Consider the following 24,406-nt stretch of genomic DNA (forward strand, 5'->3'; position numbering starts at 1 on the left):
TCTCTCTGGGTGTCTCTCGCTCCCTCTCTCTATGTTTTGTTTCTGTTAGTGTCTCTCACTCTGTCTTTAGAGTTCCTTCGTATTTAAGCTGCATTCCTGTTAGGGTTTCCATTTAGTCAGCGGTCTCAGGCTCCTGTCTTTGAATGCCTGAAGCCCAATTAATGGAACTGATCGTATAAAGTTAGGAGGTATACTCCTGTGGAGTAGGTTTGTCACATTTGTGTCACTATGGTGGGCTTTGAGGTTTCAAAAGACCAATGCAAGGCAAGTATTTGTTTCTGCCAGCCTGCCTGTGTATCAGGATGTAACACTTAGTCCCATGCCTGCTCATCATGATGCTTCCTTTCAAGATGATAATCCCCAAATTAAAATCAATCCCCAAATTAAAAACGCTGCTTAATAACAGTTGCTTTGGTCATAGTGGTTTTCACAGCAGTAAAACAGTTACTTTTGCAGGTTGCTTGTGTACTATTTTGGCATGTTATCCCTCTGGATTCTGTGCATGTCCTGTGAAATCAGTAAATTGAAATAGTAGTGGACTGATTTCTTGACAAAACATTCACTCTATGGTGCAGGTATTTCTAGAAAGGTCATAATTTGTTTATTTCTTTCTTGACTGATTTTTCATTCAATAAGAGATATGTTCTGGCTCCATGAATTTGTAGCTTCCCAATGCTTCTGCTGTTGTTAATTAACTGTGGTGGTCTGATAAGACTCAATAACTTATTTCAGTTGTCTTATATTTGTGGTGACTTGCTTTGTTTCTGAGTTCTGTGGTCAGTTTTGGAGAGAGTTCCATGAAGTGCTTGTTATGAGGTATTCACCCTTTGGTGAAACTGCTAGGACACAGGTTTAAGCCAATAAAAAGTCTTTCTTAGCTGGCTGGTGACTACACTGGACTTTGGGACCCCAGTGTAGCCCTTTGTCTTTTAGCAGGATGAGTTTTAAGCACAAAATCATGTTCTGGATTGACTTACTTCAGTGAACAAGATCAGTTAACCACAAATGAAACTGCATACACTAAAAAGCAAGGTTAGTATATGTACAGACTATCCCATAACTGTGGATTTTGATGGATTATGCCTTTGTTTACATTTTTGCAAGTGGTACTATCTGTGTGCTGGGTTTTAGAGCCTGAATGTCACTTCCATCATGGAGACCGTTACAGTGCAGAGAAGAAGGTGTATTCTTTTGTTTGGCTGAAATGTTCTACAACTATCTGCGAGGTCCATTTGGTTTATACCTGTTAGCTTCAGTGTTTCTCTGTTTAGATTTTACCTGGGTGACCTGTTCATGGGTAAGAGTGGGGTGTGGAAGTCTCCCCCATCACTGTGTGAGGGTCTATATGTGATCTTAGCTATAGAAGTGTTTCTTTAACAATGTGGGTGCCGTATTTGGGGTGAAGTGATATTAGAAATTGAAATGTCATCTCTTTTGGTGTCTCCTTTGATGAATATGTAGTGTCCTTCCCCATCCCTTTTGATTCATTTTGAATTGAAGAGCCTCACATGCATTTTAAATGCTTATGTGTGTGCTAGATGAGCAATGGGGCCACATCAGTTGTTTGTGTTTGTTTGTTTGTTTGTTTGTTTCTTTCTTTCTTTCTTTCTTTCTTTCTTTGTTTTTCCATGGCTAGAGATCAAACCCAAGGGCCTCACATGTGATGGGTAAAAAATAGTTTGCTACTGCATCCGCTTTTATACAGAAGTTCCTTCAGTCATTCATGCTCATTTGCATTTATAATCCCAGCACTTCAAAAGCTAAAGCAGGAGAACCACTATTACCTGGAGGCCAGACCAGAGCATAGAATGAGAATGTGTTCTTGCTCCAAAAACATAAAATGATTTTTCTCATTATAAGACCAAGATCTCACAAGGAGATACACTGTGCAAATTGTACTGTGTGTTATTGAGAAATAATATGCAGTTTTCCTAGGCCAGGAGGAAACCACATGGTAAAACCTGTTACATGGTTAGTGTTTCCATTGGCAAGAGTTAAAAGATTTCATAACTAATCTATTACTTCACTTTAATTTTTACATTCTTCAAGAAGTTGCCATATATGTCTGTATTATACTTTGATTTAACCAATATGTTTAATTAGATGAGCATGAGGACTCATACTTGTCATCCTACTACCTTGGAGGGAAACACAGGGATTTCAAGACTAACCTGGTCTAAATACTGAGTTGCAGGCCAGCTAAAGCTACAAAGAGATCCTCCATCAAAACACACAGACAAACACAGACACACAAACACAAATAAAAATGTGTTTAAGTATGGGGATGAAACTATCTATGGATTATAATTAGAATAGTGATAGTGAGGGGCTGGAGAGATGGCTCAGAGGTTGAGAGCACTGATTCCTCTTCCAATGGGCCTGAGTTCAACTCCCAGAAACCACATGGTAGCTCACAACCATCTATAATGGGATCTGGTGCCCTCTTCTGGCCAGGTGTATACGCAGACAGACCACTGTATACATAATAAATAAATAAATAAATAAATAAATAAATAAATAAATAAGTCTTTTAAAAAAAAAAGAATAGTGCTAGTGAGATGTCTCAGTAGGAAAGTGCTTGGTATACTTGCTTAATGGCCTGACCTTGATAGCAGGAATCCTTGGTGAAAGGAAAAATTGACTCCTGAACATGGTCCTCTAAACTTCAAACTCTCAACATGGTTCTCTTGTGCCTCCCTTGACACACAAATCCCCCACATATACACACAATATGACATTTTTGTCATATGAGAAAACAATACTTTTTGGTCATGGATTGTAATTACCTATTGTGATGGGATTAAAATGTCAAGTCAGCCTATGCATATGAATTATTAAATAGATAATCATTGCAAAAAGGGAAGTATTTTTTGCATAACTATTTCTGCATTTCTTTTAGAACTCCTTTAATCAGTTTGCATTTTTATGTGTTACCATGGAGAGACTTTTTTTTTAAGATAGGATCTCATTTGACAAAGGCTGGCCTTGAGCTCCCCATTCTTTCTTCTACCTCCCAGTTGGTGAGATCATAGTTGTCAGAGTTTTGTCTAGAAAGCAAGGTTACCTTGGTAGATTGGAGTCAGGGAACACCACAAAGTCACACCATGCAACAGGCTCATGGGAGAGGTTTATTGGGAGTTGTATACAAAGGCTGTCTCTGAGCAAGGGTGGAAGTGAAAAAAGGAAGTGAAAAGGCCATGAAGCACTGGCTTTTTATCAAGGAGGATAGTGCCTGTGCATAGGGAGAATACACTACCTGTGGTGATTCTGGAAATGTGTTGCACTTTGGTGGCTGTGGTCACTGAAGGTGGGCATGGTGAGAGGGATTTTCAACTTTCTTCCCTCCTATTTATTATAAAATGTGAGGAAATGTTTAGGCATGGTTCATGAGGCAGGAATGGCGGTGTTGTTTTTAAAAAGAAAAGCCCAGTCATTCGATTTTACCAATAGAGCCGCAGGAGCCAGATGCTGAGATGAAAGCCTACTACCTCAGAGAGGCAGAGACAGCACCTAACTGACCTCCCCTCTCACCTCATATCCCTGATGGAAAAGCATTTCTTAATCAGCTCATGTCCCTGATGGAAAAAAGTCAAAAGGCCCAAAGCTCAAAAGCCAAAGCCAGAGGCCAAAAGCTAAAAAGCCCCTTCTTTCCTATGCTTTCTTAAATATCCCTTTCTCAAAGTCCCTCTTTTCTGTTTAATCCCTGTCAGCTGGTTTCTTGCTCAGACTCTTGACCTAGTATTAATGTTTAGTCTAATTGTGTAAAAAGTGTTTGGATTAAAGGTGTGTGCTAGACCTGAGCCACTGCACAACTAGAAACAGGTTTTTACAGTTCATAATCTTGGGGTTCACAATGGGATCAAATATTCTGCAACATGGAGTTTGCTGTGCTGTTATTTAAATTGTTATTTATTTAATCACTTTATACCCTGATGCTGGCTCCCTCCCTCCTTTCCTCCTATCCTTATGCTCGGCAAGGGAAGTCCTCTGGGTGGTAACAACCCACCCTGGTACCTCAAGTCATGACAGACTAACCACACATTTTAACACACATTTCCTCAGTCTCTGTTCTGTCTTTATTTCTACACTTGGTAGGCAAGAAAAATTTGGGGTTGAAGGTATTATGGGCTGTTGTCACCTTCCCTCCACTGGAAGTCTCACCTGGCTACAGGAGGTGGCCACTTCAGGCTCCATGTCCCCCACTGTTAGGGATCTCTTCTAGGGTCATCCACAGAGATTCTTGGCAGCCTTCCCTCTCTCAGAAATGCTCTTCCACCAATTTCTGTTCTCTCTCTAGATCTTTTCCTTCCCACCTTCCACCATCCACCCCCACCATACCCACACATAATCCCCACCCCAGTGACCCTCCCCACACCCACTCCCACACAGCTCTCTCTCTCCATCTACTTTAGACGTCTATTTTATTTCCTCTTCTGCATGAGGCTCAGGCATCCTCCCTTTGGCCCTCTTTGGCTTGTTTAGGTCTGTGGTTGTAGCATGCTTATTCTTTATATTATGACTAATGTCCACTTATAGTTAAATACATACCATGCATGTCTTTGTGGGTCTCGATTACTGCACTCTGAATGATCTTTTCTAGTTTCATCCATTTGCCTACAAATTGCATGATGTCCTTGTTGTTAAAGCTGAGTAATATTCCATTGTGTAAATAAATGTGCCACAGTTTTTCTATTCATTCTTTGGCTGAAGGATATTTAGGTTGTTTCCAGTTTCTGGCTACTATGAATATAGATTTTATCAACATAGTTGAACAAGTTTCCTTGTAGTATGATGGGGCATCTTTCTGGTATATGCCTAAGAGTGCTATAGCTGGGTCTTGATGTAGAACTATTCCCAATTTTCTGAGAAACCCCCAGATTGATTTCCAAAGTGATTGTACAAGTTTGTGCTACTGCCAGTAATAGAAGAGTTTTGCCCTTGTTCCATATCCTCTCCAGCATGTGCTGTCACTTGAGATTTTGATCTTAGTCATTCTGGTGGATATAAGATGGAATCTTGGAGTTGTTTTGATTTTCATTTCCCAGATGAATAAGGATATTGAACATTTCTTTAAGTACATCTCAGCCATTAGAGATTCCTCTGTTGAGAATTCTCTCTTTAGCTCTGTACCCCATTTTTAAATTGAGTTATTTGGTTTGTTGGTGTTTAATTTCTTGAGTTCTTTATCTGTTTTGGAGGTTAGCACTCTCCTGGGTGCAGGATAGATGAAGATCTTTTCCCATTCTATAGGCTGTTGTTTTGTCATGTTGGTGGTGTCCTTTGCCTTAAAGAAGCTTTTCAATTGCATGAGGTTCCATTTATGAATTAATCTTAGTGCCTGAGCTGTTGGTGTTCTGTACTGTAAGTTGTCTCCTGTACCAATGAATTCAAGGCTTTTTCCCACTTACCTCTACTAGATTGTGTATACGGTTTGATGTTGAGGTCTTTCATCTGCTTGGACTTTAGTTTTGTGCAGGGTAATAAATATGGATCTATTTGCATTCTTCTACATTCAGACATTCAATTAGACCAGCACCCTTTATTGAAGATGCTTTCTTATTTCCATTGTATGGTTTTGGCTTCTTTGTCAAAAATCAGGTGTCCATACGCGTACAGGTTTATTTCTGGGCTTCAGTTCATTCCATTGATCAACCTTTCTGTTTTTATGCCAGTACTATATGGTTTTTGTTACTATTGCTCTGTAGTACAGCTTCAGATCAGGAATGGTGATATTTCCAGACGTTCTTTCACTGTACAAATTGTTTTAGCTATGCTGGGTCTTTTATTTTTCTCTATGAAGTTGAGGATTGCTTTCCAAAGTCCATGAAGAGTTGTGTTGGAATGTGGATGGGAATTGCATTGAATCTGTAGATTGTAGATAACTTTTGGTAAGATGGCCATTTTTACTTGTTAATCCTACCAGTCCATGAACATGAGAGATCATCCATCTTCTAATATCTACTTCAGTTTCCTTAAAGACAGGAAGTTCTTGTCATACAAGTTTTACTTGCTTGGTTAGAGTTACACCAAATATAATATGTTGTTTGTGACTACTGTGAAGGGTATTATTTCCCTAATTTCTTTCTCACCCCATTTATCACTTGTGTAAAGGAGGGCTACTGATATTATTTTGAGTTAATTTTGTAAGTAGCCTCTTTGCTGAAGGGGTTTATCAGCTGTATGAGTTCATTGGTAGAATTTATGGAATAACTTATGTGTGTGTGTATATATATATATATAAAATCATCTGTGAATAGCGATATTTATATTTTCCTTCCCAAATTTTTTGTAATTTATTTTTATTTTATTTTTTTATACTTTATTCACTTTGTGTCCTGATTGCAGTCCCCTCCCTCATCTATTCCCAGTCCCACCTTCTCTTCCTTTCCTCCCATCTTCCTCCCCTAGAAAAGGCCTCTTCCCCTATCAGCTGACCCCAGCCTATCATATCTCATTGGGACAGCCTTCATACTCTTTCTCTCAGCCTGACTAGGCCTCCCCGCCAGAGGGAAGTGATCAAAGAGCAGGAGGCATCAGAGTCCATGTTCAAAACAGCCCCTGCCCCCCCACTAGAGTACACACGTAGAGACTGAGCTGCCTATGGGCTACATCTCAGCAAGGAGCCTAGGTCCTGGCATGGTAGGTGTACCACCATAAGAAGCCGGGAAACTGTTAATGCTTTGGCCAGCAATATGCAGCTGTGAGAGTTCATAACAATCCTGAGTTTGCCTTATTAAAGTTGCTAATGCATGGTGAGTATCAGTCACGTGGTTTAAACTTGACCTGAGTGGGCTGGATACGTTTTCCAATATGAGGCAAAAGGATCACTGCACTGCTGAGTGCATGATGGTCTGCATATACTAAAGACCCAAAGCCCAGGAGGAAGAAGGGGAAGCACCTACTTAGTGCAGGAAGACAGCAGGACCAAGTTTTGCAGTCTAGGCACAATTTCTACTGCAATGCCAATCTCTGCAGGTCTGGGACATTTCTGTGCCTTTGCTGGAAGCCAGGGCTTTGAATCACTCTGTTGAACCTCTTCAAAGGACTGTGTCCCTAACAGAGCTTCTCTTGTCACTCATGCCTCACTAGCTAATCAGGGCCTTCAGGTAGGTGGCCAAACCTGTGAAAATGGGAGATGGCACTTCCAGTCCGCCATGTTGCAGTCTTGTCTCTGGGTCTGAAGGACTGCCTAGTGGTTTCCTAAGCTGCACTGTGATCCACTGGTAGGAGCAGTGAGAATAGCAGGAGCTAGTTCTAAATCTATACCATGGTGAGTGAGAAGCCACAGTCTCCACGTGGGGAGGAGCCACAGGAGCCAATAGGGGGCCTTGCCAGAGGCTGGTAGAAACAAGCAGCCAGACTGCATCCCATGCCATGAGGTCATCTCTGTTCTCCTGAAATCTCAGGCAATGCCTTGAGTTCTACTGAGGTTCTGTGAGAGGTTTCTGCAACTCCCAGGCAGGAACAGGAGCCTTTTTGTGGAATCATCTTAGTTGCTGACATCACCATACATTGAGTATGACTTAGCTCCTTTAATTTTTCCTATGAAAAGTACTTTACTAAATTGGAGAGCTATAATTTCTCTAGTATCTTACTGAAGTTTTGCACCTTGCACTAAACATTCAGGTATAGAATCTCTGCCTAGTTAATTTTGTACACCTTTCAAACTCTGTGTTATTAACTCATTTGCATAGACATGCTGTATAGGTCCATCCATCTGTGTTAGTAAGGCCAGACTTACTGGCTTCCCTGGTATTATTTGTCAGCATTTACCCTATTCATAGTCTATTTTCATTTCTAAGTTTTCTCCTATGTTCTGGTGATCTCTATTCTCAGAAAGTACAAATTCTACTGAAGTGATATTCAAAGTTTGGAAGTCAATAGATGTTGCTATCTGTCCTCTTTATTTAGTCTTGATTTGATCTTTTCATTATGACTTTTTCTAATCAGTTTTCTATTTGTGGCATGAATTGTTATGCATTTTATTAAACATTTTTAAATCAATAGTTCACTTTCTATATTGTTGTAATATAATATTAACATAATACTCAAGATGGACTCAAACCACACGGTTGATTTTTACTGAAGGTTAGCTCAGCTCCTTGCTTTGACAGTCCAGTTCTCCATCAGGCACATGTCCCAGTGGGAATCACACTTCTGAAAGTGTGCACTGTCACACCCTTGTCAGTATAGAGTTGTTTTGGAATGTATACACTTTACCCTTGTTCATTCAAATGCTGATTTCTCTCCTCCACTCTCTGGTTTCAATCCAGACATGGCATTGTGATACTTATTCTAAGCATCACCTGTCTCAACTTTGTATAAACATGCCAAAATGAAATAACCAGCCACAATGTTGCTCAATGGAAAGGAAGCAGGAAGAGAGGGAGGAGCCAGAGGACAAGAAGGTGGCAGGCAGAGGAGCAGATGAGAGCTGGGAGGACAGAGGCAGGAGCAGAGATCTTGGAATGACATGTAGAGATGGACTGGGCCTAATATATCACAAAAAACAAGTATAATGTTGGAAATCTAAATGTTAGGAAACTATGAGGGCTTGGAGGTTTAGGATGGACTAACTATTGCCCAACATTGTGTTCTAGGTTAAAGGTTAATTAAATAAATCCCAGTGTCTGTGTGGTGATTTGTGTATACAGCTGTTTAGGATTAACAGCAAGCTTTACCAGAAGATATATCAGTAGTATATATTAATCATCACCTAAAACACACCCTTTTCTTTAAAAATGAACTTTCCTTAGCATGCATATAGGCGGGAGTAGTACCTATGCTTTAGGCAAGTAGAGACCACACAGCTAAGGTTATAGAGCAAAGAATTCAGTTGTGTCAACAAGACACAGTTGAGTCCATCCATATATCTTGTCACACAGGTTGTAACTGTGGAAGCCAAACATCGTATGATCTGGGTGTTTTATCTTCTCAGTCCCCTTCCACAAGATTTTGTTTTGACCTATTTTATCACAGTTGGGTATAGTATTGGCTGAGATATGACAGTTCTGTGACTCTCCTTGTGAGATGGATTTAAGACCCTCAGATTCCAACTTAAGTCAAATTTAAACCCTTACTAGCTTTTGATGCACATTTACACAGTCAGAAAGCAGTTTCTGTTTAATATGATCTTCAAATTAATGACAATTAATTACAATTAACCACACCAAGAGTCTGCCTTCACTGCTCATACCAGACTAGAACCAAGGTTTTATGAGGGACCTGAGTAGGGACAGAAACAAAGGACAATGCCATTTATCAGAAAAAGAAACAGACTTAAACCTAAGTTTATGTTGAGGTCCCCTTTAATCTCTTGTTAGGTGGGGTAAGGAATGTTGTATTAAGCCTATAACCTAGCCAGAGGAGCTGCCTCTGCCCTTTTGGGGGGAAATATTTTCACCCTTTCTCTGTTCCTCTCCTCTTTCCCAATTCCTCTTTCTCTCCCTCTGTTCTCTTCAAAAAATTTTACTCATTATTTAGAGCTCTTTTTACTTAGGTTCTATGCCTATCTCAGTTTATATTTTCTCTGCACCATCAAGATCCAGGTTTTGAATGCTTCTTCCCCAGTCATTGGAACTAATTGTGTTAATTAGGAACTATGTCCTTGGGGATTATGTTTGTATTGTTTATTAAAGTATGTCATATAGGTGGGCTTTGAAGTTTCAAAATACCAATGCAGGACAAGTGTTTCTGCTTGCTTGCCTATATATGTATGGACATAACCCTCATCCATGTGTGTTGCATAAGGCGATACTTCCTTTCAAGTTGATAATGAACTAATCCTCTGTCATTGTAATCAATCCCAATGTTAAAAGTATTCCTTTATAGGAGTCACCTTGGTCATGGCACTTCTTAACAGGAATAGAACAGTCATTAAGCTAGATTGCTTGTGTAATTTTTGGATTATTATTTCTCTGTATTCTACCTACTTCCTGTGAAATTGAATAATCCTAAATGAAAGTGCAATGGACTCTCATTCAGTGTGTAGTGAGGTTATTACTGACAACATATACTCATGAAGATGCACAGAGAAAAATAGCAATGATAGTGGCAGAAATTAATGAAACCTGTGTGGTTCCAAAATGAAAACAGCTATAGGTATATTTGGAAAACAAGCATGTGAACCAGAGGCAGTAATTAACAGGGAGAATAGCCCTATTAAAGAGTATTAAAGAGAAGGTACCTGTTCTTTGGACATACAAAAAATGTGTTTTGAAGGTCCTGTACCACCCAGCAGAGTGTTTAATTATAAAAGGGAAAGGCAAGGTGATTGCTAGCCCCAGAAAGCTACTCCATACAGAACCTGCTGCTTCTGTGTTCCACTGAGCCAGAATCCATCCAAAGTTAGAACTATTGGAGCTATCATCTATGTGCTACTGTTTTCTCAAAAGACCTTGGATACAAAATGTAAAGGTAATGGAGTCTTTCTCTGTGGTTTCAGTTCAGCACTATTACAGCCAATGTTTTGGCAGGATCATTTTCCCAGTGAGGATACTGTGAGTCGTTGTAGGATGAAGCCAGGAAGATGGAGCCTGGGTTGCATTTTGAGACCACAATTTGTTGGAAAACCCAAGCTTTGAGACACCTGCTATGAAAGGCTGCATATAGGAAATGGAAATAGCCTAAGAAGGTGGTGCATAAGTTGTAGAGATAAAGAGGCATCTAAGCCCTTCAAAACTGAAGCCCTAGGTGTCTGACACAGTGCTACAGGATTTGCTGTCTGCCCAGCAGGGATTTAGTCTTGCCTTAGTCCAATATTTTCATAGGTCTTTAAAGTAAAATGTATATTCTGTTTCATTGTGTGAAGTATAGATATAATTTCTGTTTTGATTCTATAAGATACAGTCAAGGGATTGCCTTGAGTGGAAGAAAAGAACCTTGGACATTTGAACAGTGTTGGGAGTGCTTTATAATATGGGGATCTTTGAAATCAGACTGAATGCATTTTGCATCCTGTGCTTGCTGTGATCCTCTTCCTCTCATTACTTGTGTCCAAATATGGTGGAATGAATGAGAAGTCTCCCAGGTAGAATGATGTATTTGAGCATTTGTCTCTGATGTGGCCTTCATTGTGGTGTTTATGAAACCCTTAAGAGGAGGAGCATTTCTGGAGGAAGTTACTTCCTTGGAAAAGGCATTGAATGTTTAAATCTTCACCGCACTTCCTCTTGTGTGATTGAAACTGAGCAGACCTTCCCTTTGTCATATAGGTACATCACTACCATTACAGACTTTGTCCCTCAATAATCTAAGGTAAAATAGAAACAATTCCTGTTTCTTGCTAAACCATTTTTCTGGCTTGATATTTTTATTTTTATATTTTTGGCTAATCAAATTACTTTTTTTGTACACATCAAGCATTTTCTCTTGTGCTGAACTTTTCCCACATCATGAACTTTGGCAGAGGGTATCATATTTTAGAAAAAGGGAACATGCATTCGTGACATTAGTACTAATCTCCTGGACCAGTGGGTTATAGGTGTGTAATATTTTCCCTTTATCTGTGTATATGTTTTATACACTTAAAAATTTTTAAATGTGTGCATGGATCTTTTTCATATATCTGTATCATATGTGTGCCTCTTTACTTTATGTGGAGTTAAGAATGGTTGGGAGCCTCCAGGTGGGGATTGATCCATGTCCTCTTCAAAAGTAACATTTAGGGGGGAGCCAAGATGGCGGGACCAGGAGAGCACTGTGTCTGAGAAGCGGGACAGCACTCTCCATGCAGCGACCAGGAGACTGAATTCTGGGCCCTAAAACTACATCGATCGTGTTTCCCAGGTGAGGGGAGGCTCCCATGGCATGGGAATCGATCGGGTCCACTCTCGGCTACCCAGCCAGAACCAGGAAAAAATCCCGGGTAACTCGGGCTTTGGGTCTCCGGACTGGAGCCACAAGCCTACGTGTCCCAATCACTTTCCCAGGCAGATCGGTGGGCACAAGGGTGCCTGAGACTGGGAGTCCCAGTCTCAAGAAAACCCCACGGGGAAGCAAAATTTCGAGTGTGATCACGTGTCACCCAGTCTTTCCCTGGAAGGTCTCAAAGACCTCGGGTACCCACCGCCATAACAACTGAGCTCCTGCCACGCAGAGAGCTGCACTCCCAGCTCACCAGTACAGACAAGCTGCACACCCCAATACAAAAGAGATTGGGACCCCTGTCTGGAGAGGGCCCCACAGGGAAGGAAGAAAACGTGCTGCTGGGGTCATCTAGGCTTTGCCTGGGGAAAGTCTAGCAGACCGCAGATCGCAAACAGGCGAGTACACCCAGCCATCACAGATCCAGGCCCAAGCAGGGAGCACAGAGTTATTGGGAACCCAGCTCCAGCAGACTAGCAGGCGGGCACACGCTCCGCCAGCCCAGAGGCCTGCTTTGTAACAACTACTCCTTACAGACAGAACTCTATGCCCCAAGACACCAGAGTCTTAGAATCACTATCTGGAGAAACCCTCACAAGGAACAAGGAACAAAGCAAAGGGGATGGACTTAGGCAACCCAGTATATCCCCGGAAAAGGTCCCACAGACTGGCCCAACCCAGGGAACTGCTGTGCCCCACATAGCCTGCTGTTACCAGGACAGCAGTACTCACCTGCCACAGATTACCTCTTGGGTTCTGGGGCACAGAGCCCCAACTTCAGACCTACAAAAGACTGGGAACCCTGAGATCAAACCCCAGATACTGTTCCAAGGAGCAACCAGTTATCCCTAACAAAACCGACCAAACCACAGGACACACAGGTTGCAGCAGCTGATCACTAAATTTACAGCAAGAAACCCAGAAGCAGGGCAACTGTCTCCAGGGCTTCTCCTGGTGAAAGGAGAGCCCTTTTGACTAATCAGGACCACAGTTACCACCCAGGTCTCTATGCCTGAGGTGAGCTGTAGCAACTCCTGAAAAACACCGGACATCCAGTGACTATACCCAAAAAGCCGAGAAGTCTTCCTTCAGGAAAAACCATCTTCCTGCCAAAGGGATTCTCTCCACTACAAGAGTCCAGGAAAAACCAAAAACTAACATCAAACAACTAAGATAGCCCATTGGGTAGAGGACAGCGTAAAAGTTCAACCAACAAAAGCCAGAGCAATATGGCATCTCCAGAACCCAGTTATCCAGGGGCAAATAGCCCTAGACACCCCAGCATAAATGAAATTCAAGGAGATGACCTAACATCTATGCTCATGAAGAAGATAACAGAGGAAACAAATAAAATACGAAAAGAATTAGAGGAAGATAAAAACAAACAGATCATGGCTGCCCATAAAGAAATGGAAGAAATTAAAGACAAGGAGATTATGGTCATCTGTGAAGAAATATGGGAAGTTTCAGCCAAACAGTCTGTGGCCTTTAGACAGGAAATGCTTAAATCACTGAATGAAATAAAAGAAACAGTGGGTTGTTCAAACAAACAGCTGAAGGAATTGACGGAAAAACATGAAAATACAGTCAGACAGGGGAAGGAAACCAACAAAATAGCTCAAGACCTGAAGATAGAATAGGAAAAATTAAAAGAAAAAACACAAATGGAAGAAATTGTGGAGAGAAAGAACCTAGGGAAGAAAGCAGGAACTACAGAGGTTATCAAAACCAATAGGCTACAAGAAATGGAAGAAAGAATCTCAGGTGTGGAAGACACAATGGAAGAAATAGATGTATCTGTCAAAGAAAATGTTAAATCTAAAAAATTCCTGAAACAGACCGTCCAAGAAATTCAAGACAACATAAAAAGACAAAACCTAAGAATAATAGGAATAGAGGAAAAAGAAGATTCCCTGCACCAAGGCCCAGAAAATATTTTCAACAAAATCATTGAAGAAAATTTCCCCAACTTAAAGGACAGACCAATAAGAATACAAGAGGCCTATAAAACACCCAATAAATTAGACCAGAAAAGAAAATCCTCCTGCCACATAATAATCAAAACCGTAAGTATACAGAACAAAGAAAAAATACTAAAAGCTGCAAGAGAAAAAGGCCAAGTAACATATAATGGCAAACCCATTAGAATCACACCTGACTTTTCAACAGAGACTATGAAAGCCAGAAGGGCATGGACGGATATCATGCAGACCCTAAGAGAACACAGATGTCAGCCCAGGCTACTATACCCTGCAAAACTCTCAGTCCTCATAGATGGAGAAAACAAGATATTCAATGACAAAAAACAAATTTCAACAATACCTACAAACAAATCCAGCATTACAGAAGACACTAGAAGGGAAAACACAATCCAAGAAAACTAGCTACATTCAAGAAAACACAGGAAATAAATAACCCCACTACAGTAAAACAAAAAGCAACCAAGCACACAAACTTATGACCACAGCCAACATCAAATTCAAAGGATCTAACAGCCACTGGTCATTAATCTCTCTCAGTATCATTGGACTTAATTCTCCAATAAAAAGACACAGACTAACAGAATGGATGCATAAACAAAACCCAGCAATCTGTTGCATACAAGAAACACACCTAAGTCACAAAGATAGACATTACCTGAGGGTAAAAGGATGGAAGACGGCTTTCCAACCAATGGATGCAAGAAGCAAGCAGGAGTAGCCATTCTAATATCTGATAAAATAGACTTTCAACCAAATTAATCAAAAGAGATGGGGAAGGACACCTCATACTCATCAAGAGAAAATTCCACCAAGAAGACATCACAATCCTGAACATCTATGCCCCAAATACAAGAGCACCCACATTTGTGAAAGAAACAATGATAAAACTTAAACCACACATAGATCCGCACACACTAATAGTGGGAGACTTCAACACCCCACTCTCAACAAACGACAGGTCAACTAAACAGAAATTAAACAAAGAAACAACATCTCTAAAAGAGGTCATGAATCAAATGGACCTAAAAGAGATTTACCAAACCTTACACCCAAACACAAAAGAATTTACCTTCTTCTCAGCACCTCATGGAACCTTCTCCAAAATAGACCACATAGTTGGTCACAAAGCAAGCCTCAACAGATACAAGAAGATTGAAATAATCCCTTGTTTCCTGTCTCAACACCGTGGAATAAAGCTGGACCTCAGTAACAACAGAAATAGCAAAAAGCCTACACATACATGGAAACTGAACAACTTGTTACTAAATGACAGCTGGGTCAGGGAAGAAATAAAGAAAAAATTAAAATCTTCCTAGAACTCAATGAAAATGAAGACACAACATACCCAAGCTTGTGGGACACAATGAAGGCAGTGCTAAGAGGAAAGTTCAGAGCACTAAGTGCCTTCACGAAGAAATTTGAGAGAGCACATTCAAGCAACTTAATGGCTCACTTAAAAACCCTAGAAAAAGAAGAAGCAGACACACCAGAAAGGAATAGATGGCTGGAAATAATCAAACTCAGGGCTGAAATCAATCAATTAGAAACAAATAAAACAATTCAAAGAATCAATGAAACCAAGAGCTGGTTCTTTGAGAAGATCAACAAGATAGACAAACCCTTAGCCAAGCTAACTAAAAGGCAGAGAGACAATATCCAAATCAACAAAATCATAAATGAAAAAGGGGACATAACTACAGACACTGAGGAAATTCAAACAATAATTAGGACTTACTTCAAAAGTCTATATGCAACAAAATTTGAAAATTTAAATGAAATGGACAATTTTCTTGATCGATTCCACTTACCAAAGCTAAATCAGGACAAGGTAAATCAATTAAATAGTCCTATATCCCTCAAGGAAATAGAAGCAGTCATCGAAAGTCTCCCATCCAAAAAGAGCCCAGGACCTGATGGTTTCGGCGCAGAATTCTACCATACATTCAAAAAAAAAAAGAGCTAACTCCAATTCTCTTCAAACTATTCTACAAAATCGAAACAGAAGGAACATTACCAAACTCATTCTATGAAGCCACAGTCACCTTGGTACCTAAACCTCACAAAGACCCAACAAAAAAAGAGAACTTCAGGCCAATCTCCCTTATGAACATTGATGCAAAAATACTCAACAAAATACTCGCAAACCGAATACAAGAACACATCAAAGATATCATCCACCATGACCAAGTAGGCTTCATCCCAGGTATGCAGGGGTGGTTCAATATACGGAAATCCATCAATGTGAGCCACCATATTCACAAACTAAAAGAAAAAAAAACACATGATAATCTCCCTAGATGCTGAAAAAGCATTTGACAAAATCCAACATCCATTCATGTTTAAAGTATTGGAGAGATCAGGAATACAAGGCACATATCTAAACATAGTAAAGGCCATATATAGCAAGCCTATAGCCAACATCAAACTGAATGGAGAGAAACTTAAAGCAATCCCACTGAAATCAGGGACAAGACAAGCCTGCCCACTCTCTCCATATCTCTTCAACATAGTTCTGGAAGTCCTTGCTAGAGCAATAAGACAGTTGAAGGAGATCAAGGGGATACAAATTGTAAAGGAAGAAGTCAAATTATCACTGTTTGCAGATGATATGATAGTATACGTGTGTGACCCCAAAAACTCTACCAGGGAACTCCTACAGCTGATAAACACCTTCAGCAAAGTGGCCAGATATAAAATTAACTCAAAAAAATCAGTAGCCCTCCTGTATACAAAAGACAAAAGGGCCAAGAATAAAATTAGGGAAATAACACCCTTCACAATAGCCACAAATGACATAAGGTACCTCGGAGTAACCCTAACCAAGGAAGTCAAAGACTTGTATGAAAAAAAATTCAAATCTCTGAAGAAAGAACTAGAAGAAGATATGAGAAGATGGAAAGATCTCCCATGCTCATGGCTTGGCAGGATTAACATAGTAAAAATGGCCATCTTACCAAAAGCAATCTACAGATTCAATGCAATTCCTATCAAATTACCAACACAATTCTTTACAGACCTGGAAAGAAAAATTCTCAACTTCATATGGAATAACAAGAAACCCAGAATTGCTAAAACAATCCTCTACAATAAAAGATCTTCTGGAGGTATCTCCATCCCTGATGTTAACCTGTTCTGTAGAGCAACAGTTATGAAAACTGCATGGTACTGGCATAGAAACAGAATAGTGGATCAATGGAACCGAACAGAGGACCCAGAAATAAGCCCACACACTTATGGACACCTGATCTTTGACAAAGACCCCAAAACCATACAATGGAAAAAAGATAGCATTTTCAACAAATGGTGCTGGTCCAACTGGATATCTACATGTAGAAAAATAAAAATAGATCTGTACTTATCACCCTGCACAAAACTGAAGTCCAAATGGATCAAAGATTTCAACATAAAACCAGACACATTAAATCGGCTAGAAAAAAAAGTGGGGAATGCCCTAGAACTCATTGGTACAGGAGAAAACTTCCTGAACAGAACACCAACAACACAGGCTCTAAGAGCAACAATCAATGAATGGGACCTCATGAAACTGAAAAGCTTCTGTAAAGCAAAGGAGACCGTCATCGAAACAAAGCGACTGCCTACAGATTGGGAAAGAATCTTCACCAACCCTTTATCTGACAGAGGACTCATATCCAGTATATATAAAGAATTAAAGAAGCTGAAAAGCAGCAAACCAAGTAATCCACTTAAAAAATGGGGAACAGAGCTAAACAGAGAATTCTCTGTAGAGGAATATCAAATGGCAGAGAAGCACTTAAAGAAATGCTCAACCTCATTAGCCATTAGGGAAATGCAAATCAAAACAACCCTGAGATTTCACCTTACACCCATCAGAATGGCCAAGATCAAAAACTCAAGTGACAACACATGCTGGAGAGGTTGTGGAGAAAGGGGAACCCTTCTCCACTGCTGGTGGGAATGTAAACTTGTACAACCACTCTGGGAATCAATCTGGTGCTTTCTCAGACAACTAGGAATAGTGCTTCCCCAAGATCCAGCCATACCACTCCTGGGTATATATCCAAAATAGGCTCAAGTACACAAAATAGACATTTGCTCAACCATGTTTATAGCAGCTTTATTTGTAGTAGCCAGAAGCTGGAAACAACCCAGATGCCCCTCAACTGAAGAATGGATGCAGAAATTGTGGTACATCTATACAATGGAATATTACTCAACAATGAAAAATAAGGAAATCTTGAAATTTGCAGTTAAATGGTGGGACCTGGAAAGGAACATCCTGTGTGAGTTGTCCCAGAAGCAAAAAGACACACACAGTATATACTCACTCATATAGACATACAACATAGGACAAACCCACTAAAATCTGTGCATCTAAACAAACTAAGCAAGAGAGAGGACCATAAATAAAATGGTCAATCCCCATCCTGAAAGGCAAAGGGGATGGAGATCAGAAGAAGAAGAAAGCAGGAAACAATGTAGGAACCTTCTTCAGAGGGCTTCTGAAAGCCAGAAGAAAACAGGAAACAAACTAGGAACCTACCACAGAAGGCCTCTGTAAGCCCCTGACCTACAGACTATCAAAGCAGATGCTGAGCCTGATGGGCAATTGTCGGGCAGAGTGAATGGAATTTTATGTAAGAAGTGAGAAATAGTAAGAGCTGGAGAGGACAGGGTCTCCACAAAGAGAGCAACAGAACAAGAAAATTTGAACACAGGGAACTTCCCAGAGACTCATACTCCTACCAATGACTATTCATGGAGATAACCTAGAACCCCTGCACAGATGTAGCCCAGGGCAGTTCAGTGTCCAAGTGGGTTACATAGTAATGGGAAGAGGGACTGCCTCTGACATAATCTGATTGGCCTGCTCTTTGATCACCTCCCCCTGTCGGGGGAGCAGCCTTACCAGGCCACAGTAGACAATGCAGCCACTTTTGATGTGAACTGATAGACTAAGATCAGAAAGGAGAGGAGAACCTCCCCTATCAGTGGCATGCATGCAGAAAGGGGAGGGAGGGTGGGATCGGGAGGGGAGGAGGGAGGGGCTTATGGGGGGATACAAAATGTATAAAGTGTAATTAATAAAAACTTAAAAAATAAATAAATAAACAAAAGATGAAAAAAGAACATGTAAAAAAATAAATAAATAAACAAAGGATGAAAAAAAGAACATGTAATCTGACTTATTGGCCTGTCTTTATATACACCATCATTTTTGTTGTTGTCATTTAAAATTGGTTTAGAACCTTCATTTGCCTTATTAATGATTTTGAGAACTCTCTGATCTGTTAGTCAGAAACTTATTAAAAATGTATTCCTTCCTAGGAATATTATATTAACCATACAGTTTTAAAGGAGTCCCTCCAGTTTTCTGGTAGATGGGTACAGAATTGGAGTGGATGTTTAACTCTTTGGAGTTCAGTGAGCCCTTGAGTGTTCTATATCTGTTTTGCTTTGTTTGTTTGAGACAGGGTCTAACTATGTAACTTCGGCTGTTTGGAACAGGCAGACCTGGAAATCATAGCATTTCAGATGTTTCTTCCTCCTGAAGATTGGGTTTAAAGGTGTGCACCACCATGCCCATAATGTCTATTCTTTTTTGGAGTTAACAATTTTGATACAGTTTTTCTGATAGTATTATACAGTGTTGTTGTTTGTATGTATCTTTGTATATGTTACTATTCATTTCCCCTACAATGCTATAGTATGTTCAGTTGGCACAGAAATGGATAGCATTGTTTGTTTTCTGTTTTCTTCTTAAATGAGTTGGTTAATGCATGTGAAATTCTATGATGTAAAATTAATGTATTGAGCACACAGAATTATGTAAATATGTTCTCAATGAAGTGTACTTTTACAATGCAGTCAGACACACCATTTCTATTATGTACATCTATGGTATATTTTAGGATGCAGTGACCTTTGAGGATGTGCATGTGAACTTCACTCATGAGGAGTGGGCTTTGCTGGATCCTTCCCAGAAGAGTCTCTACAAAGATGTGATGCTGGAAACCTACTGGAACCTCACTGTTGTGGGTAAGTGTGGGTTTTTCTTCATTTTTTTACCTAAGAGGACAAACTTTTTTGGGAAAATAGTTCATTCCCTTCTGTGATTTAAATGTCAAAGAAGCATGTGGTAAACAAATTAAGCATTCTGCTAAGGTTCACTGAAGATTGTAATTTCAGTTTTGCATAATTTCCAGTAATATATATTACATTTTCTGGTACTGTATTTTAGGTTATAAATGGGAAGACCACAACACTGAACATTGTCAAAGTTCTAGAAGACAAACAAGATAATTTTGACGTGCAAGTTCTCATGTATCTGTCTCTGAAGAAATTGTAATTTCCCCTGAAGTTTTAATGCAAAACAACAGTGTAAGAGCACCTTTGTGGTGATTATTAAATTCTCGTAGTAGCATGTATCTCAATGCCAGTTAGCTTATCATTTTTTGAAGATCATTTCTTTAAGACACAAAACAAATTTCACAGCATTGGTGGGACATGCTTATTATCCTAGCACTCAGGAGGCAGAAGCAGGCAGATCCCCAAGAGTCTGAGCCTAGCCTAGACTGCAGAGTGAGTTCCTGGACAGCCAAGGCTATGCAGGCAAACAATGTCTTGTAAAACAAAACCAAAGCTCAGCTCCAGCTCCAAAAAAGAAACAATGAAATAAGACAAGAAAATGAGGTCTTAACAGATGTCACAATTTTAATCATAGCCACATAAGAGCCATGTTATAGAACTTACCATCCCCTTAGTTTTCAACCACCTAATTATAAAATTCATACAAATTGACAAGGAGATTGTGTATTACAAGACCTTTTATAAGGATATCATCCATATTAAAGCTATTATCCCTCATATACTTGTAGTAACTTACCATACAGTAGTGAGTAGAACAGTTTATGAAAGAAGTGAAGGCTGTTGTGGTCAAGAAACCTGAATCCCTATACCACATATCTAAGAGACAGAAATGGTTAGCCTATGTGAATGCAGTGTGAAAATGTTTTATTTGTGATTCTTTGCTTACTAGGAATATGATTTGTCACTCTAGATACAAGCCATGTGAGCAGAAGGGACTTGGAAAGAGGCAATGTACTTCTGCCTCTCCCAGAACACTTAGAAGATATGTAGTAGTCCCTTCTGTGATAGGACATGATGACTGTTATACAAGTTTTCAATATTTTCCAACTTTAGTAGGAATACATCAGCAAACTCACAGTGTAGAAAAAAAACTGATGAATACAGCAAATATGGAAATTCATCTGCCTGTAATAGTACACATTGCATGTGTAATGTGAAATATACTATAGAAAAAGGTTATGCAAATAATCGGTGTGGTAAACCTGTGAAATTTTTTACATCTCTTCAAAGATGTGAGAAAGCTCATATGTAAAAAGAAAGTAATATATATGGGCCATGTACTAAAGTCTTTAACCATCACAGGTATCTTCAGGTACACAAAACAACCAATAATGAAGAGGATTTCTATGAATGTAATCCACATGATAAAGCCTTTAAATCTGATTCCTCTTTACAATTACTGCCAAGAAATCATTTGGAAATGAAATCCTATGAATATATTCAAAGTGATAAAGCATGTCAAAGTCTTCATCAAGTACATAGATCTCATACCAGAGAAAAAAAGCATGGATATCATCAATGTGGTAAAACCTTTACATGTCCCAGTTATCTTCAAAACCATGAAAGGAGTCATTGTGGAGAGAAACTCTGAGAATGTAATGAATGTGGTAAAGCCTTTATATGTAATAGTCATCTTCAAATTCATGAAAAATTTCATACTGGAGAGAAATCCTATGAATGTAATCAATGTGGTATGGCCTTTGCATATAAAAGTTGGCTTTATAGTCATAAAAGGCATCATACTGGAGAGAAACCCTACGAATGTAATCAGTGTGGTAAAACCTTTGCATATAAAGGTGTTCTTCACAGGCATGAAAGACAACATACTGGAGAGAAACCCTATGTATGTAAGCAATGTCATAAGTCCTTTGCAGAAAAGAGTGCTCTTCACCGGCATGAAAGAATTCACACTGGAGAGAAACCCTTTGAATGTAATCAATGTGGTAAAGCTTTTGCAGATGATAGTTCTTTTCACCGACATAAAATAATTCATACTGGAGTGAAACCCTATGAATGTAATCAATGTGGTAGAGCCTTTGTACGTAAAAGCGATTGTCGAATTCATGAAAGAATTCATACTGGAGAGAAACCCTTTGAATGTAATGAATGTGGTAAATCCTTTGCATGTAACAGTGATCTTCGGAAACATGAAAGAAGGCATAGTTAAGAGAAACCCTATTAGTGTAAAGCTTGCACAGAACAGTAGTCTTCAGAAACATGAAAGATTTCATACTGGAGAGAAACCCTAAGGATGTAATCAATGTGGATAAACCTTTTCACAGAAGTGTTGTCTTTTGAGTCATGAAAGAAATCAGGTGGACTAAAACCATATGAACATAATCGATGTCCTAGCTGCATCTTGTAGCAACCTTTAAAAGCATGAAAAAATTCACAGTGGTAAAAAAAAAAAAAAAAAAAAAAAAAAAAAAAAAAAAAAAAAAAAAAAAAACATGTAATAAATGAAGTAGAGCCTTGCACTCCACATACATTTTTCCCACTAAGCTATGTCACTGGGGCTTCAGTAAGATTAGTAGAAACACTCCACCATTAAAGTACTGGCTCCTTTTCAAATTGCAAACCTGTTGTATTCGAGAATACAGAAATATAGGAAATTATTCACCACTTAAAAATAATACATTGATTATCACCATGGATTGCTGCAGCCATGAATCATCTGAAGGAATGGGCGGGCATGGGAGCGTTAGCAGGCCTTCTGGTGTTGGTCTCCTTGGTTTGCCTGTGGTGTATATGCAAGATTAGAGTCTCACAACAGCGTAATGCAGCCATGATCATTCAGGCCTTTACAGCCATTGAAGCAGGACAGTCTCCCCAAGCATGGTTGGCTACCATAAAAAGCTAAAATGTTACGCTCAGGATGCGAGGCTAAGCACTGCACTCAGGGTCAGCCGCTTTCGACCCAGAGAAGAGCAAGTCTGATTGCATGTGGGTTGATGCCCCAGGTCCCGCCTCTGAGAAAAAGATATCGGACGGGTCTGATGCTCTTTGGGTGGATGACACCTAAATGAACATCAGTACAAAGTCCCAATTTATTTCTAATATCAGAGATCAGACCTCTACTCTTGCCTGATGCGTCTAAAACAAAAAGGGGGAACTGTAGAGAGCTGCGTAATGCCGCATCTTAAAGATGGAGCTGGTTTCCACCTTCCACCTTCCCGATGGTGAGTGCTCTCTGTCACAAACAACTCCACATTTGGCTAAGGCTGAGGATCTGGCTTGCTTCCATGTATGTGGACCTATCTGCATTGCCCACGTGGCACACTGGGGTTGGCTACCCAGAGGCTATTTAAGCTGTGGGCTGGTTTCCCCAGGGTCCGATGGTTGTTCAAGGTTCCTGAATAAACTGCATTGAAAAAATAATACACTGAAAATTTTCAAGAAATATTACTGTTTAAATCTTATATTATCCTTTCACTGTCTGATTCATAGATGGGTCATTTAGAAAACATGTCTCATCTGGTCTTAGTGTTTCATGCTTGTAATCCTAGAACTAAAGTTAGGTAGATCTTTCTTGAGTTCTGGGCCATCTTGGGGCACATAGAGTGACCATAATTATGTATAGAAATCCTGTCTCAAAAAGTACCTAAAAAGGGAGGGTTGGGAAGATGTTTTTTTTTCCAGAGTAGTAGGGTTCAATTCTCAGCACACACATGGAAGCTTACAATTGTCTGTTAAGTCCAGGTTCATGGTTTTCAACACCCTCCCACAGATACACTTGCAGGCAAAACTGCTGTGCATTTAAATAAAAATAATCATGTTTTACAGCATATATCACATTAGGGAACTTTCCTTAACATTATCTGGACTCATCTTTATACATCCAAATCTTTCATTGTCTTTGTTCACATCTAGAGAACTGTGTTAACAAGTATAATAAGAGCCAATGTGCAGTGTCCATTCATGACTGGATTGAAATGTATTCAGTCTTTCAATGCCCAATAGCAAGGGCACCTAGAAGTTATAGAAGGCAGAATGAGTAGAAGCATCTTCATTTTCTACATTATAATGACATCTTTGGGAATTGCAGAGTTGACCCAGTGGTACTGCTGCTCTTGGATACCCACCTACATCAGTTGGCGCAGAACTACCAGTAAATCCTGGTCCATGACATCTCACGAACTTTTGGGCTTTCCTTGGCACCAAGTAGTTTTTTTTTTTTTGGCACCAAGTAGTTTTATGATGTGAAAATATTGTATATATAATGTGTATGTGTCTGCTACTCTATATTTTAAAAAGGGCTTTCTTCATGTATATCTTTGTTTTTAATTAAAATAAAATAAATTTAATTAATGTATATTGTTGGAACATTCCTGGAATGGAATCATGTGAGATGAGTTCTGAGTGTTTGCATGAACACTCAGGAAAACAAGACTGCTGGGAGCTAGATTTTATCAAAGCACAATGTTATTCTT

At 39.6% G+C, this 24,406-nt stretch overlaps 1 protein-coding gene and 1 pseudogene across 1 annotated transcript; both read left to right on the plus strand.

The window, feature by feature from the left end:
* The first annotated feature begins 228 nt into the window (after window positions 1–228).
* Window positions 229–20,129, plus strand: LOC132646053 (zinc finger protein 431-like). Its single transcript, XM_060370099.1, has 3 exons — window positions 229–264; window positions 19,739–19,865; window positions 20,068–20,129. The coding sequence occupies exons 1-3, from the start codon at window positions 229–231 to the stop codon at window positions 20,127–20,129; spliced, it is 225 nt and encodes a 74-aa protein (XP_060226082.1).
* Window positions 20,130–21,396: 1,267 nt separating this feature from the next.
* Window positions 21,397–22,246, plus strand: LOC110544187 (zinc finger protein 120-like; annotated as a pseudogene).
* Window positions 22,247–24,406: the final 2,160 nt, after the last annotated feature.

This window comes from Meriones unguiculatus, chromosome 17 (assembly GCF_030254825.1).
Source record: "Meriones unguiculatus strain TT.TT164.6M chromosome 17, Bangor_MerUng_6.1, whole genome shotgun sequence".
In the NCBI taxonomy this organism is placed as follows: domain Eukaryota; kingdom Metazoa; phylum Chordata; class Mammalia; order Rodentia; family Muridae; genus Meriones; species Meriones unguiculatus.

Excerpts from the sequence above, each read along its gene's own strand:
- LOC132646053 (XM_060370099.1), top strand. The coding sequence starts at position 229 with ATGGTGGGCTTTGAGGTTTCAAAAGACCAATGCAAG. Across the intron at positions 265-19,738 it reads TTTCAAAAGACCAATGCAAG|GATGCAGTGACCTTTGAGGA; the intron begins GCAAGTATTTGT and ends GGTATATTTTAG. Across the intron at positions 19,866-20,067 it reads CTGGAACCTCACTGTTGTGG|GTTATAAATGGGAAGACCAC; the intron begins GTAAGTGTGGGT and ends ACTGTATTTTAG.